Source organism: Bos mutus, chromosome 12 (assembly GCF_027580195.1).
Source record: "Bos mutus isolate GX-2022 chromosome 12, NWIPB_WYAK_1.1, whole genome shotgun sequence".
Taxonomy (NCBI): Eukaryota; Metazoa; Chordata; class Mammalia; order Artiodactyla; family Bovidae; genus Bos; species Bos mutus.
The window spans coordinates 28,200,476-28,217,147 of NC_091628.1; the positions used below are offsets into that span (position 1 = coordinate 28,200,476).

A 16,672-nucleotide genomic window follows, 5' to 3' on the forward strand; every position below is an offset into this window, starting at 1 on the left:
GTTAGTCAGGAGTAGATATGATAATTCAAGTGAAATACAGCAGGATAGGGGAGTTGGGGAGAAACAGTGAAGACACCCAAAAGAAGAATTAAGAGGATTTAGTGACCAATGAAAGGAAAAAAGGAGGCATGAGGAATGCCTCTGACTTCTGACTTGCGTAACTGGATGGCTTTTAATGCTGTTGATCAAGTCACAGAAGTCAGGGACACAAAAACTAGTAAGTGTGGACGGAGTGAGGTAAACAAATTTTAAAAAGGCACACAGGACCCTGATATTAATGTCAGCTACAGGTGAGGACAACCAATAAAGTTTAAAGACCTGGACTTTTTTAAACTAAAAGAGAACTTAGACAATCTTCATAAATGTACCCCTTACTGCTTCATTTACCTCCAAAGCTCCTGCTTTTTCCCCTTGGCCTTTTAGTCAGTTGCATAAAAAACTATGAGTTGATATTTAAATACCCATGCATTTATATTTTAAAATGACCTTTTACGAGGAAAAGTTGCTGCTGAAAAACAGTAATAACAACTTACTTAATGAGGGCTGATTAGAATATAATAAACAACAGTAACGTCATTTTGTGCTCCACAAAACTGAAACTGGCAAGATGGGAAAGTATACTCTTCATTTTCACACAAGCTTACCGCTAACAGCTGCATGCTGTTTCAGATACTCGCGTCTCACATTGATATTTTTTACCAGACACTGCCTGGCATGAGCTCTTCTTTCTTTTACAGGGTCTTTTGCACAAAGTGCACAAATTGCCATATACTCAAGTGGAAGCCGTAATCGAGAAAGGCCTTTGTGAAGTTTCTGAGCAAACACTTGTCTTACTTGATAGCATTCATCCTGGAAGACATAATTATTCCACATGTTACCTACATGGTATCAGAGGAAGTAACAATTTTGGATAAGAAATCCACTATATCAGGTAATCAGAAGAATAAACATAGCACATGTACCCACAACCAGTGCTCCAGTTCACAGGACTAAGATGTGACAAGTTAATATGGAGGCCAGAGTGATAACTTGGACCTTAAAATGACTACCAGCTACCTGTGTGAGAACACACTGAATAGATAAAAACTAGTATATATTAATCCACCTTAACTTAAATGAGATATGTAAAAACAAGTCTGAACACTATCTTTTATTTACCTTTTTCATTTACTAAGATAAAACTCTGTCCAATTTATATATTTAGTTCTATCATTTAAAAAAACTGTTCAGATTAAAATGCACAACTCCAAAGGCAGGAGTTACTAATCCATTTCAGCAACATCACATTCCTCTTAGTTAACTGCTCATCACTGTGCCTGCTTTTCTCACACCACTCGCTCTCCTAAACCACCCACCTCCACTCTAGTAGCTAACCCGTCCTCATCTTCAAGGACAGCTCCCATATCTTCTAGAAATCACTGTGTAAATCTTTATCCTGAACCCTCTGTGCATATCTAGTACTTTGCTCTGCTAGTACTCTGTGCATATCTCCAGCCTAGGATTTCAGTTCAGTTCAGTCGCTCAGTCGTGTCCGACTCTTTGTGACCCCATGAATCACAGCACACCAGGCCTCCCTGTCCATCACCAACTCCCGGAGTTCACTCAGACTCACGTCCATCGAGTCAGTGATGCCATCCAGCCATCTCATCCTCTGCCGTCCCCTTCTCCTCCTGCCCCCAACCCCTCCCAGCATCAGAATCTTTTCCAATGAGTCAACTCTTCGCATGAGGTGGCCAAAGTACTGGAGTTTCAACTTTAGCATCATTCCTTCCAAAGAAATCCCAGGGCTGATCTCCTTCAGAATGGACTGGTTGGATCTCCTTGCAGTCCAAGGGACTCTCAAGAGTCTTCTCCAACACCGCAGTTCAAAAGCATCAATTCTTTGGCGCTCTGCCTTCTTCACACTCCAACTCTCACATCCATACATGACCACAGGAAAAACCATAGCCTTGACTAGACGGACCTTTGTTGGCAAAGTAATGTTTCTGCTTTTGAATATGCTATCTAGATTGGTCATAACTTTCCTTCCAAGGAGTAAGCGTCTTTTAATTTCATGGCTGCAGTCACCATTTGCAGTGATTTGGGAGCCCAAAAAAATAAAGTCTGACACTGTTTCCACTGTCTCCCCATCTATTTCCCATGAAGTGATGGGACCGGATGCCATGATCTTTGTTTTCTCAATGTTGAGCTAGCATTTAGTACACAGTATGAAAAGGACTGGTTTATCTGTCTTATGCAGTGCTATTTCTTGAAGCCAAGCACTGAGATTTTATTCCTCTTTGTGCCTCAAAACCTAACACAGTGTCTGCTACACATTATGAGAATTTTTTCTAAACTATAGGGAAAAGCTCAATATGACTTTTGAACCATATATGAGATATACAAAGACTTTCATTATTACACTCCATCAATGAACATAATGTGTGGTGTGTTTCATATTATTGCAACTGTATGTTTATTTCTTCTATCTAGAATGCTAATTTTGCTTTTCTTCAAAACCCAGGTTGCAACATCTTGCCCTTATCTTTAAATCCTTATTTTGTGCATCTTCTTTCATTTACTTTAAACCTCAGTTTATTACAATACCAAACACCCACTTTTTAAAAAAGTAGTCAAGTGCAGCTACTATGGAGAATAGTATGGAGGTTCCTCAAAAAACTGAAAGTAGAGTCACCATACAATCCAGTAATCCCACTCCCAGGCACATAATCAGCAAAACCATAGTTCAGAAAGAGACCTGCATCACCACGCTTACGGTAGTGCCGGTTACGACAGCCAAGACCTGGAGACACCGGAAAGGCCCATCCACAGACGAATGACAATACAACTCAGCCGTAAAATTAATCAAATACTGCCACTTTGCAGCAGCAGGAATGGACCTGTGGATTGCCATACCAAGTGAAGTAGGTAGGTCAGAAAGATACTATCACTTACATGTGGAATCTAAAATAAGACACAAATGAACCTACCTACAAAACAGAACAGACACACAGAACAGACTTATGGCTGGTTGCCAAGGGGGAAGGTGGAGAGGGGGAGGGAGGAAATGGTAGTTTTGGGTTAGCAGATGCAAAGCATTATACACAGAATGGATAACAAGGTTCTACTCGATAGCACAGGGAACTAGATTCAGTATTCTGTGATAAACCATAACGGAAAAGAATATAAAAAGAATGTGTGTGTGTGTGTGCACTACTGAATTATTTGGCTATATAGCAGAAATTAACACACTATAAATCAACTATACTTCAATTAAAAAAAATAGTAACCAATAGACAGAACTACTATCTGTTATCTATCCTTATCCTCCACAAAACAAAATTAAACTTATATTACCCCTTCCTCATTATTACTCCTATAGGGAGAGTAATTTTCAGTATCCAATTATTCATTATGAAAATATCCAATTACAAACAAACAATATAATTAAAAGTCAATATATCACAAATATATTCATAAATGAACAAGCTACTTGTAAGAATATATTATAGATACAAACTAGTCAATATTATACTGGAGAAGAGAATGGTTACCCATGCCAGTATTCTTGCCTGGAGAATGCCATGGACAGAGGAGTCTGGGGAGCTATTGTCTATGGGGTTGCAGAGAGACAGACATGACTGAGCAACTCTCACTTTCACTCAATACTATTATCTAATATAATAAGCTATAGTGGAATATAACCGCAGAAGCAACCGGCATCACTACACTAGTCATACCTAAAACTAACACAATACTGTAAATTAAATATACCTCAATAAAGCAAGCAAGCAAACAACAACAAAACACTGAAGAGCACTCAAATATCCCTCCACACTACTTAGATACATTTCCAAAGCCATGTTTCTGTCATTCTTCAGTAATCACTGACGATCTAATAGTACAATGCAAATTAATTACAATGTCAACTGTGAATCACAGCAAAGGTAGGAGAGTTTCAAAAGGTCATTAAGATAATGTTAGAAAAAAACTGTCCAATCATATGCAAGGCAATTGACATTTAACAACAAAATATGAGAAAATTGACAAGAATGATGATCCAATGGGTACAGCGAAAGAGAATCACCTAAATAAAGATTTAAAAGATGTGCTCCTGGGAAATGAGGAAGTCTTCCAATGTTTGCTCTTATTTTTGCAAAGATTTACCCTTTTCACTAGTTTATAAAAAATAATATGAAGTAAAGAACATATTTATCCTTTCAACTAGGTTATTAAACCAGTCAATCTAAAGGAAATCAACCCTGAATATCCAATGGAAGGACTGATACTGAAGCTGAAACTCCAATACTTTGGCCACTGATACAAAGAGCCAACTCATTAGAAAAGACCCTGATTCTGGGAAAGATTGAAGACAGGAGGAAAAGTGGATGACAGAGGACAAGATGACTGGATGGCATCACTGACTCAATGGACATGAGTTTGGGTAAGCTCCAAGAGACGGTGAAGGACAGGGAAGCCTGGCGTGCTGCAGTCCATGGGGTCACAGAGTCAGACACAACTGAGCAACTGAACAACAAGGCTATTAAAAATATGAAGTAAAGATTTACACTTTGACTACGTTATAAAAACATGTGAAGCAGAGGATAGAGTGACACAATTTTTATCAGGAAAAATACACTCTCAAAAAAGCAGACACTTTATACTTTCATGTTTATGGTTATAACCAGTAATTGGTTCAATATAAGGAAAGTGAAAGTGAAAGTGAAAGTCAACTCAGTCGTGTCCAGCTCTTTGCGACCCCATGGACTATACAATCCAGGGAATTCTCCAGGCCAGAATATGGGTAGCCTTTCTCTTCTCCAGGGGATCTTCCCAACCCAGGGACTGAACCCAGATCTCCCGTACTGCAGACAGATTCTTTACCAGCTGAGCCACAAGGGATCTAATACTACCAAATACTTTTCTGAGATAAAGTTCCAATCAAAGCTTTTACTCCCTACTAAGAAATTCATTTTAGTCTGCATATTAAATAAACTTTTGTGTTAATTTCTGCTGTACAGCAAAGTATACGTTTTAAGTGTAAATTATTCTCAGAGTTATTTGTAGTATCTTGTAAACAGTTCAATTATTGTGTGTATTACATTGTATTAACAGCACTTATATTTTCTGTTCTCCTAAGAGCTTATCTTCTTAAGGGCTATAGCCATGACTCACCTTTGTATCTGAAGAACCTAGAACAATGCATAGCACATAGAAGTACACAGTAAATTTTCATGAAGTGCATTCAAATTCTAAAATACCTAGACTGGCCTGGAGAATTGTAGAACTGTATAGTCCATGGGATCGCAAAGAGTCAGACATGACTGATTGACTTTCAAGGGCTTCCCTGGTGGCTCAGCTGGTCAAGAATCTGCCTGCCTGCAATGAAGGAAACCTGGGTTCGATCCCTGGGTTGGGAAGATCCCCTGGAGAAAGGAAAGGCTACCCACGCCAGTATTCTGGCCCGGACAATTCCATGGGCTGTATAATCCATGGGGTTGCAAAGTGTTGGACACAACTGGGCCACTTTTGCTTTCAAGATTGGTATTGAATTTTTATTCTTCCAGATTTACTTTCTATTCAAATGCATGACAAAGGCCACTGAGATACAACATTGCCTTTAAAGAGCTGAACTCAAGTAAACACAAATAAACCATAGGCATGTAACTAAGACAAGGCAAGTAAGTATGTATCGGGACTGTAGATAAAATCTGTAGGGGATCCAAAGGAGATCTATTGTATGAATTAGAGCTAGTTTCGTGGAGAAGACTGTGTCTGAGCCTTGATTTGCAGAAAGGGTTGGATTTGGGTATGCAGAAATGAAGAGGGTGAAAATAAAATTAGAGGGAGGCAAACTACAGGTACATAAAAGAAAAAAAATGTTTGGCTTCACTGAAATAAACATAGGTAAAGGGTGGTGTGCTAAACAGAATTTTAAAATGTATCAGATCAGATCAGATCAGTCGCTTAGTCGTGTCCAACTCTTTGCGACCCCATGAATCGCAGCATGCCAGGCCTCCCTGTCCATCACCAACTCCCCGAGTTCACTCAGACTCACGTCCATCGAGTCAGTGACGCCATCCAGCCATCTCATCCTCTGCCGTCCCCTTCTCCTCTTGCCCCCAATCCCTCCCAGCATCAGAGTCTTTTCCAATGAGTCAACTCTTCACATGAGGTGGCCAAAGTATTGGAGTTTCAACTTTAGCATCATTCCTTCCAAAGAAATCCCAGGGCTGATCTCCTTCAGAATGGACTAGCTGGATCTCCTTGCAGTCCAAGGGACTCTCAAGAGTCTTCTCCAACACCACAGTTCAAAAGGATCAATTCTTCTGCGCTCAGCCTTCTTCACAGTCCAACTCTCACATCCATACATGACCACTGGAAAAACCAAAGCCTTGACCAGACGAACCTTTGTTGGCAAAGTAATGTCTCTGCTTTTGAATATGCTATCTAGGTTCGTCATAACTTTCCTTCCAAGGAGTAAGCATCTTTTAATTTCATGGCTGCAGTCACCATCTGCAGTGATTTTGGAGCCCAGAAAAATAAAGTCTGACACTGTTTCTACTGTTTCCCCATCTATTTCCCATGAAGTGATGGGACTGGATGCCATGATCTTCGTTTTCTGAATGTTGAGCTTTAAGCCAACTTTTTCACTCTCCTCTTTCACTTTCATCAAGAGGCTTTTGAGTTCCTCTTTACTTTCTGCCATAAGGGTGGTGTCATCTGCATATCTGAGGTTATTGATATTTCTCCCGGCAATCTTGATTCCAGCTTGTGGTTCTTCCAGTCCATATGCAGGTCCAAATATTAGAAGGGCTTGAATGGCCTTCTAGGTAAAATATATGCAATTTTTCTTTCTTATGAGTACAAGCCCATAAATATTTCTGACCAGGGGAATAACATGACCAGAAGTTGATAGGGAAATTTAACCCACCATAGAAAAGTCTCCCAATGGCACAGATGACAGCTAACGATGGGTACAGCAATCAGAATGGTTAAGGTTAAGAAGGTATGAATAAAAAAGATGTAACAGATATCAAAGGACAGAATTATCTAGATATCAAAGGACAGAATTATCTAGATATCAAAGGACAGAATTATCTGTACTTTTGTGACAAGGTGCAAACACAAGCAAATAGTCAAATATAAATCATGCTTTTAGGTCTAAGAAATGCCATTCACCTTTACTTAATGTTTACTGAGGTTCTCTGTGTGTCAGGAAAGAATAGATTTGGGAGAGATTCAGTCTTACGTTCTCAGGAAATAAAAGTTTGAAATTTCTGTTTGGCATTGGAAGTGGGTCCAGAAACTTGAGAAGGGCCAAAAAATGTAGTCGTGAAGTATGACAAAAATCAGGAGACAAAAGCCAAAAAAAAATATTTCAAAAATAAAGGTGCAATGAGTCGTGTCAAATGATGCCAAAAGGACATGTATAATAAAGATTAAGACCATTGGACTGGGGGACTTAATTAGATCATTTTTGGAAAACAGTGAAAGCAAATGCTAAAACGTGAGCAGGTTAGAGTGAGAGGATAAGACAGCAGAGACAAGCCTGTGGTTGAAAGGAACGACAAAATTAGGAAAAAGCTTTGTTTACAATAGGGTAATCCCATATTTGTAAATTGTGAGAATGTGCTAATAATTAACGTTTTACAATGAATACATGTTTCACAGTCAACAGAATTCTAAAACAACCTTTAAACTTAGGTAATCTGAACTTTCGCATTGGGAATTTGATGACTGAGACAGTAACATATACAGTATGCTAGAAAACAAAGTCTCTAGAATTTAACAAGCATGGATGTTCTCTGGACAGAATGGACATTTAACTGATGATCTGCACATACTGACTACACACAGCAAGTTTCAAACAAAGTCCATCTTTCTTAACATCCATACTTGCCCTAATTTTTTAAAAAAATTTCTACTTAACAACCAATACCACTAACACCCTAAGAAATATCAGACCAAGAGTCCAATAAATCGATAGACTGCAAGTACTACCAATTTGAAAAATTAATTACATACGTTGTTTTCTAAGAAATTTAATATGTTATTTTTTAAACAATTCTCATTTTATGGCAAAATAAGGTTATCTCCAAAATTAAAGAGGGAATAGTAAACCAGAAAATTATGGGCTTCGCAAAAATCTCATTTCTCATATTGACTAGTCAAGTATCTGAATAATAGTACCAAAACTAAAATCATAATAAACAGATGTTTTAAATACTGAAGTACCACAAATACTAAAAGTCAAAGAACACAAAGAATCATGTTCTGTACAACCAACCATTTTCCTTACATTGATAGCTAAAGCACACAGCTGATACTGTTCTAACGTGATAATCTCATGGTAACAGGGCTCCTGGGCCAGCTTCACAATTGCGCTCCCAGCAGCGAGTCTCAGGCGTGACATATCTGGTTTACTGAAAAATAAGCAAGAAAGAATATGAATTAGATTTCTAAACATCTGCACAAGAATATTCCTACTTTGTGTATCTAATTTTATAAAAATTCCTCTGGCCTAAAAAAAAAAGGCAGAAAACAATTCAGTGGTACTGACCACTATATTATGTTTGGAAGATGGTGTCCAACAGAACAAAATTCTTTGCTTGAACACAAGTCTAAGCTAGTCATTGAATTCTCTTGTTCTATACAGAAAGCTTTCAGCCAAGCCTAGGACGAATCTATTTGTATGTTCAGTTATTAGGTCTCAAGTCTTCCACTATGGATTTTTTCGGGGATATGTGTTTACTTATGTATTACGCACAAAATATCATAACTTGCTGATCATTCAACTAAAACTATGGTGTTAAGTACAAAAGAAGTTAACATAAAAGCAGGTACAGTAGATTAAAAAAATTACTATTTTTAGCTAGTATTCAATTTTGAAATATCATCAAGAGCCTCTTTTTAAGGGAAGAAAATCTGTCGTAAAATGGGATATATTTCAGCAATTAGGAAATCCTTGACTAGTAAATATATTTAAATAATCCTTCCTAATACAGAGACATATCAGATGAATTACTGATTCACTGAAATATTGTAAGGAGGGAAGTTGTAACTACTTAATTAGGACTCCCTATATAGCTCCATAGTAAAACATTATTATTTACTATACATACAACAAATACACCATAATGAGAGGGATGTGAAAGAGATAAATCTTAATCTTCCAGGATGCAAAAGAAACAAATCTTAATCTTCCAAGATCTAAAGATCTAGTTGGTTTAAGACTCTTCCTTTATCTTTCTAACAATTACGTAAAAATATTTACAGAGTGTATGACAACATTAAAGGTTCTGAAGTTACAGGTTGCAGAGATATTTTCAGTTCATCAATAGCAATATTTCAAGTAGTTATTATAAGATAAATCACTCAACCACCGCTAAGGAAAATCTGATTTCCTTGTTGGAATTTAGTAAATTTAAAAAGTAACTAATTAAAATACTTTGTGTGTGTGTGTGTGTGCGCACTCAGTCGTGTCTGACTCTTTGTGACCCCACGGAATGCAGCTTGCCAAGCTCTTCTGTCCATTACAACAATGTTTTTGAAGACTAGTTTAAGAACACAGACCCAACAAGAGCTCCTGCAGGTGGACGGGTCTGGCCTTAGCAGCTGTGGGCTTTGTGGGCACATACACTCGGGGACTGGGCCAGGTCAGGGTCTGCAGTGCCTCCATAGCTCCCACAGCAGGTCCAGGGGTCCAGGTATGCAACTACTACAGTCTTGGGACCTGACTTCAGCGTATCTGCACTGGTGACCTTGTGAAAACAACTCCTGAGAGACACCAAGACCAACTGCCAGCATAGCCACACTTGAGGTGAGGCGAAGGCAGTGCCAACAACAGTGCACTTTGTGAGTTCACACAAAAGGTGAAGCTGACACAACGGAGCATACTCACAGGTACACAGATCCAGTGGAACAATACTCAGTGGCTCCTCTTCTGGTAGGGGGTTCCAATCCTACCTCCCTTGTAGTGCAGATCAGAAATGGATCAGGGGCTTCTACTCCCAACAACTTGGGAGCAGACCCTGCCCCAACAGGGCAATGACAACCACAGACCAAAGAGGAGGCCTGGTTGATAGTTTGTGCAGGCTCTGGTCACTACAACATCTGTCACCGCTCCTATCAAGGGGATAATGGCCAGCATACACGGAAGAAACAGGCTGCAGGCATCCATACTAAAAAACTGCCCTCACACCAAAAAATATTAAACTCACACAGGCTACACAGGGTCACCCCCACAGAAAAACAGCCCTCAAAGACCACAGCAGGTAACTGCTCTAGACTCACAGAGCAAAAGAAATAAAAGTAAAATAAAGAAGCAGAAAAAGCGCTCTCCATTAATAGAGAGAATTCCCCTTTTGAAAGAACAATGAAACAGACTTCTTCAGTCTAACAGACACTGAATTCAAAATGGAGAAAATGAATGAAAATACTACAGGAATTAAGAAAGGCCACTGATACAGATGCAGATTATTGTGAAAAGGAATTGGAAACTATAAGCAGGGGCCAAGGAAAAAAACAGAGAATTCATTAGAAGAGACCAAAGCTGAACTAAAGGCTATGGACAGCAGAAGGAATAATTTCCATTTATTTAAATGGAAAAATGAAAAATTTCCATTTTTCTGGAAGACAGAAAAATGGAAATTACCCAAGTAGATCAGCAGACAACCACCCCCTAAAAAAAGGCAATATAAGAGACCTATGGGATAATATGAAGCATCCAAATCTATGTATGATAGGGATTCTGGAAGAAAAAAAAGAAAGGGGAATGAACACGTCCTTGAAGAAATTATGGCTGAAAACTTACCAGGCCTAAAGAAAGAAACAGATATCCAAATAGAGGAAGCACAAAGTGCCCTTCACAAGATAAATCCAAACAGATTATACCAAGACACATTATAATAAAAGTGGCAAATGTTAAAGAGAGATTTTAAAGGCAGCAAGAGAAGAAAAGTTAACTACAAGGGAACCCCCAAAAGGCTATCAGCTCATTTCTCTACAGAAACACTGCACGCCATAAGGAAGTAGCAAGATATATTCAAAGTCCAAAAGTGAAACATCTGCAACCCAAGATACTGTACCCAGCAAGACTATCCTATAGAATAGAAGGAGAAATAAAGAATTTCTCAGAAAAACAGCAACTTAAAGAATACAATACTAAACCTATCTTAAAGGAAATATTGAAAGGTCCTTTCTAAGTAGAAAAGATGCAAGAATCTATAAGAAAGAGAAAATCACAATTGGAAAGTAAATCACTGAAATAAGTACACAAATTCTTCAAAAAATAAAATTACTGTGAAGCCAATGATTACCAAAACGAACAGCCAAAGTGTCACTATGAGGATGTATAAGGACAACAAAATTATAAAATGTGGGAGAGGAGAGTAAGAAAATATAGATTTGTCTTTTCCTAGAATGTGTTTCAGTTTGTACGATTACCTAAATCTAAAGCAAGTAGGTATATTAACAGGTTTAATATATTTGAAAACCAGGGCAGGCACAAATCAAAAACATAACAACAGATTAACAAAAATCAAAAAGAAGAGAATACAAGAATAATACAAAATAAAACCATCAAATCACAAACCTAAAGTCAGCAGATGGAAGGAAATAATAAACATCAGAGAGGAAATAAATAAAACAGAGATTTAAAAACAACATCAAAAAAAAAAAAATCAATAAAACCAAGAGCTGATTCTTTGACACGGCAAACAAAAATTGACAAACCTCTGACCGGGCTCAGCAAGAGGACAAGACTCAAATACACAAAATAAGAAATGAAAGAGGAGAAATCACAACTCAAACTGCAGAAGTACAAGGAAACTGAAAGAGAATTACTATGAACAATACTATGAACCTAGAAGAAAAGGACGACTTTTTAGAAACATACAGCCCACTAAAAAGCAAGAAGAAACAGATAACCAGACCAATCACTAGAAACGATACAGAATCTGTAATTAAGAAAACCAAACCAAAAACACTGCCTACAAACAAAACTTCAAGACCAGATGGCTTCACTGGGGAATTCTATAAAACATACAAAAAAGAACTTCTTAAACTCTTCCAAAAGAGTGAATAGGAAGAAAACACTCCCAGAGACATTCTATGAAGTCACCATCACCCTGAAGTCTGGCAATGAAGTTACCGAAACCAGACAAAGACACCATCAAAAAAGCAAATTACAGGTCAATATCTTTGATGAATAAACACAAAAGTTCTTAAAGTATCAGCAACCTGAATTCAACACATAAAAAAGGTCATACACCACAACCAAGCTAGATTCACCCCAGGGTCACAAAGACAGTTCAAATCATGCAAATCAATTAATGTGATACACCACATCAACAAAAGAAAGGATTAAAACCACATGATCACGTCAGTAGATACAGAATTGATAAAAGTCAACATTCATTCATGATACAAAACCCTTATGAAAATGAGTACAGAGAGAACATAGCTCAACATAATAAAAGCTATTTATGATGAACCCACAGCCCATATAATATTCAACAGTAAGAACTTGAAAGCCTTCCCAGTATACTCTGGAAAAAAAGGATGCCCACTGTCACCACTTCACTTCAACATAGTATTGGAAGTCCCAGCTAAAGCAGAGTAGGAAATAAAAGGTATTCAAATTGGTAGAGAAGAGGTAAAAATTATTATTATATGCAGATGATACTACATAGAAAACTCTAAAGACTCCACACAGAAACTACTAGAACTGATAAATGAATTCAGCAAGGTAGAAGGAGACGAGATTAATATACAGAAACAGGCTGCATCTCTTTACAGCAACAGTAAAATATCAGAAAGTGAGTGTAAACAAACAATCCCTTTTAAAACTGTACCACCAAAATAAAATACTTAGGAATAAACCTGACCAAGGAAATGAAAGACTTATATGTTGAGAAATACAAAATATTAATAAAACTGAAGATGATTCAGAGAAATGGAAAAACATCCCATCTCTTGAATTGAGTATTAAAATGGCCATACTATTCAAAGCAATCTACAGATTTAAGGTTATACCTATCAAATTACCCATGAGACTTTTCACAGAATTAAAACAAATAATCCTAAAAGGTAAACAGAACCAAAAAAGATTCAGAATTGTCAGGTAATCCTGAGGAAAAGTATAAAGCAGGAGGCATTGTCCTCCAGACTTCAGACAATACAAAAAAGCTACCATAATCAAAACAGTATATTATTGGCACAAAAACAGACAAGTGGATCAATAGAACAGAACAGAGAGCCCAGAATAAATCCACAAACCTGTGAACAATTAATCTTTGACAAAGGAAGCAAGAATATTCAATGAGGAAAAGACAATCTTCATCAAGTGGTGCTGGGAAAGATGGACAACTGCATGGAAGTCAATCAAGTAAGAATACACTCTCACACCATACACAAAAATAAACTCAAAATGCCTTAAAGACTTAAAAACAAAACGACACGATAAAACTCACAGAAGAAAGCCTAAATATTCTGACATAAATCACACAATTGTTCACAGGTCAGGCTCCCAAGGCAATAGAAATAAAAGCAAAAATAAACAAATGGGACCTCATTAAACTTACAAGCTTTTGCAGCAAAGGAAACCACAAACAAAATGAAAAGACAACCTAGGGATAGGCAGAAAATATCTGCAAATGATGTGACAAATAACAGCTTTCTTTCCAAAATACAGAAACAGCTCATAAAACTCAACAACAAGCAAGCCAATCAAAAAATAAAAAATCTAAATATACATCTCTCCAAAGGAGACATACAGATGGCCAACAGGTACATGAAAAGATGCTCAATATTGCTGATTACTAGAGAAATGCAAATCAAAACTACAATGATGTACCACCTCACACCAGTCAGAATAGTCATCATTAAAAAGTATACAAACAACAAATGCTGGAGAGGGTGTGAAGAAAAGTTCCTTCACTGTGTAAGGACACTGTTCTTACACTGTTCGTAGGAATGTAGATCAGTGCAGCCACTATGGAAAACAATATGGAGGTTCTTCAAAAAACTAAAAACAAAGTTCCAGCAATTCCACTCCTGGGCATACATCAAGACAAAACTAACCTTAAAAAGATAAATGCACCCCTATGTTCACTATTTGCAATAGCTAAGACATGGAAACAGTGTAAATGTCCATCGACAGATGAATGGACAAAGAAGATATGGTACATGTATACAGTGGAATATTACTTAGCCATCAAAAAGATGAAATTCTGCCATTTGCGACATGAATGGACCTAGAGATTACCATACTAAGCAAAGTCAGAAAGAGAAAGACAAATACCATATGATATCACTTATATGTGGAATTTAAAATGTGACACAAATCACAAATCTACAAAGCAAAAACAAACTCACAGAAATAGAAAGAAGACATGTGGTTGCCAAGGGGGAGGAGGTGTAGAGGAGAAAAGGAGTGGGAGTTCGGGATTAGCAGAGGCAAACTTTCAGCTGTAGGATGGAGAAACAACAAGGCCCTACTGTATAGCACAGGGAACTATTTTCAACATCCTGTGACAAACTACAACGCAAAAGAATATGAAAAGGCATGTATGTGTGTGTGTGTGTGTGTGTGTGTGTGTATTTAACTGAATCGCTTTGATGCACAGCAGAAATTGACACATTATTGTAAATCAACTGTACTTCATTAAATTTTTTAAAAAAATGCAGACAGATCCAATGTAATTCACACACACTTACAGAATTCAAGAACACATGTGATTTTGTTAAAGAATACTATGAATAAAAACAGGTGGCATGAGACCTAAGTATGCACATAAATAATGTAATTAGTAAATTTGAGACAAAATGTATCAATACTAAGGAAATTTTTCTAATTATTATGTAACTCTTGGATGCTAACATAAATTATAAGAGTAGAAGGTAGAGACAACTAATTTTACTGAAAAGGTAATAAATGAGTTATACATGTGGAATACCTTACAGAACTTTCTTTTTATTTGATCTGTTTGAGAAGAATGTGTTAATGCTAATATTCTATGCAAAAAGTACCGTATGCGCAAAACATATAAGAAATGAAGCAAAGATGGCAAAGTATTAAGCAGCTGACAATTACCATTTATATTTGGTCCTGAAGACTTTAAGCTAGATGTGTACACACACACACATATATATATAAAAGGTGGGGGAAGTTACTCTTATATTTTTAACTACCAATAAGATGTTATAAATGGTACCTGTATTTTCACAGAGGACAAACTTCTAAATTTTAGCTAATTCTGACATAACCACTACCATCAATATATCTAATTACTATTTGCTGGACAGTGTTTTAAATACATTAAATATACTACCTTTTTTGATTACCATAATAGCTAGATGAGATAGGCATTAATCATCATCTCTGTTTTATAGCTGAGGAAACTGAGGTACAGAGCAGTTACAGTAACTTGCTGAAAGGTACCAAGCTGCTAAGATGTGGTCCCAGGATTTGAATCTGGAATCCAGAGTTCATGTTTTCAATCACTAGACTATACATCTTTCAAACAAAACACAAACAAAAAAGTATATGTATTTTTAATACTTTGTGTCAAGTGTATTTTCCACGTATGCATATATTTTTACTTCCAGAGAGCCAATTCCATTGCAAAAGACACTGATGTTGGCAAAGACTGATATCAAAAGGAGCAGGGGATGAGATGATTAGATAGAATCACCAACTCAATGGACATGAGTCTGAGCGAACTCCAGGAGACAGCGGAGGACAGAGGAGTCTGGTGTGCTGGAGTCCATGGGGTCGCAAAGAGTCAAACACGACTTAGCAAAACTAAACAACAACAACAATACTTTTGGAAACAGATTCAGATAAGCTGTTTTCTATTTGGTCTGTTCTTTTGTATTTAAATATTAACAAGAATGTAAAACACCAGTTACTGATTGGTACATTAACAGTTTCATATAAGGTATTAGAAAAAAGTAAACATCTACTGTTAAAAATACTTAAAAGCATTCAGCAGTAATCTGCACTAGACATGGGACTGTCATTTTGAAATAACCACTATACAAAAGCCTATTACAATAAAAGTATATGCATATCTACAAATCTGTATTATTTTGTTTAAAAAGAAACCATCATTCAAAAATTACATCAGATGTTAACATACTGTGTAATCCAAAGAATGCTGGAGCTGTATTTACATACCTAATTTTCCCTTGTTCTGTCAAGTCTCCATCACTGTGCAATATTGTTGTAAGCAATCTTAAAGTAGAAGTTCCTGATTTACTGTGATTATTTTTCATTCCAAGTAGCCATCGAACCATCATTTTAATAGCCTGAATCTATTTAAAATACAAATTGACACAACATTGCTACTGTTCAAAGAAACTCTACATTAGCTTTGAGAAAGAATGAAGAAATGTTTTTAATAGATGTGTTTTAAGAATAGGAAAGAAAAAATTATTTTTATTTGCATGTGTGAAGATAACTGAATGTTTTAAAAATGTTCCACCTCCTGGTAACTGACGAATGGTTTATCTAAAAACTGGTTCTTACTGCTTTTTAAAAAATGTTTCTCAACACTCTACCCTTTAGAATCCACAGTAAAATCATGTTAACTTCCCTAATCCATAAAGTTCCCAAATGCAAACCGTATTTCATCTTTTGTGTCTAAGAGTTTATACCACCTTACATTTGTACTGCATTTTTCATAAT

At 36.9% G+C, this 16,672-nt stretch overlaps 1 protein-coding gene across 4 annotated transcripts in view; it reads right to left on the reverse strand.

Moving 5' to 3' along the window:
* The window catches only part of PDS5B (PDS5 cohesin associated factor B), a 183,483-nt gene that overhangs the window by 19,582 nt on the left and 147,229 nt on the right, over positions 1-16,672 (reverse strand). For all 4 annotated transcript variants that reach the window (XM_070380439.1, XM_070380440.1, XM_070380437.1 and 1 more), the window contains exons 23-25: positions 16,163-16,299; positions 8,282-8,405; positions 645-849 (exon numbers count right to left, since the gene is read on the reverse strand). In XM_070380439.1, the coding sequence (XP_070236540.1) occupies positions 645-849; positions 8,282-8,405; positions 16,163-16,299 (466 nt within the window). The remainder of the gene's footprint in view (positions 1-644; positions 850-8,281; positions 8,406-16,162; positions 16,300-16,672) is intronic.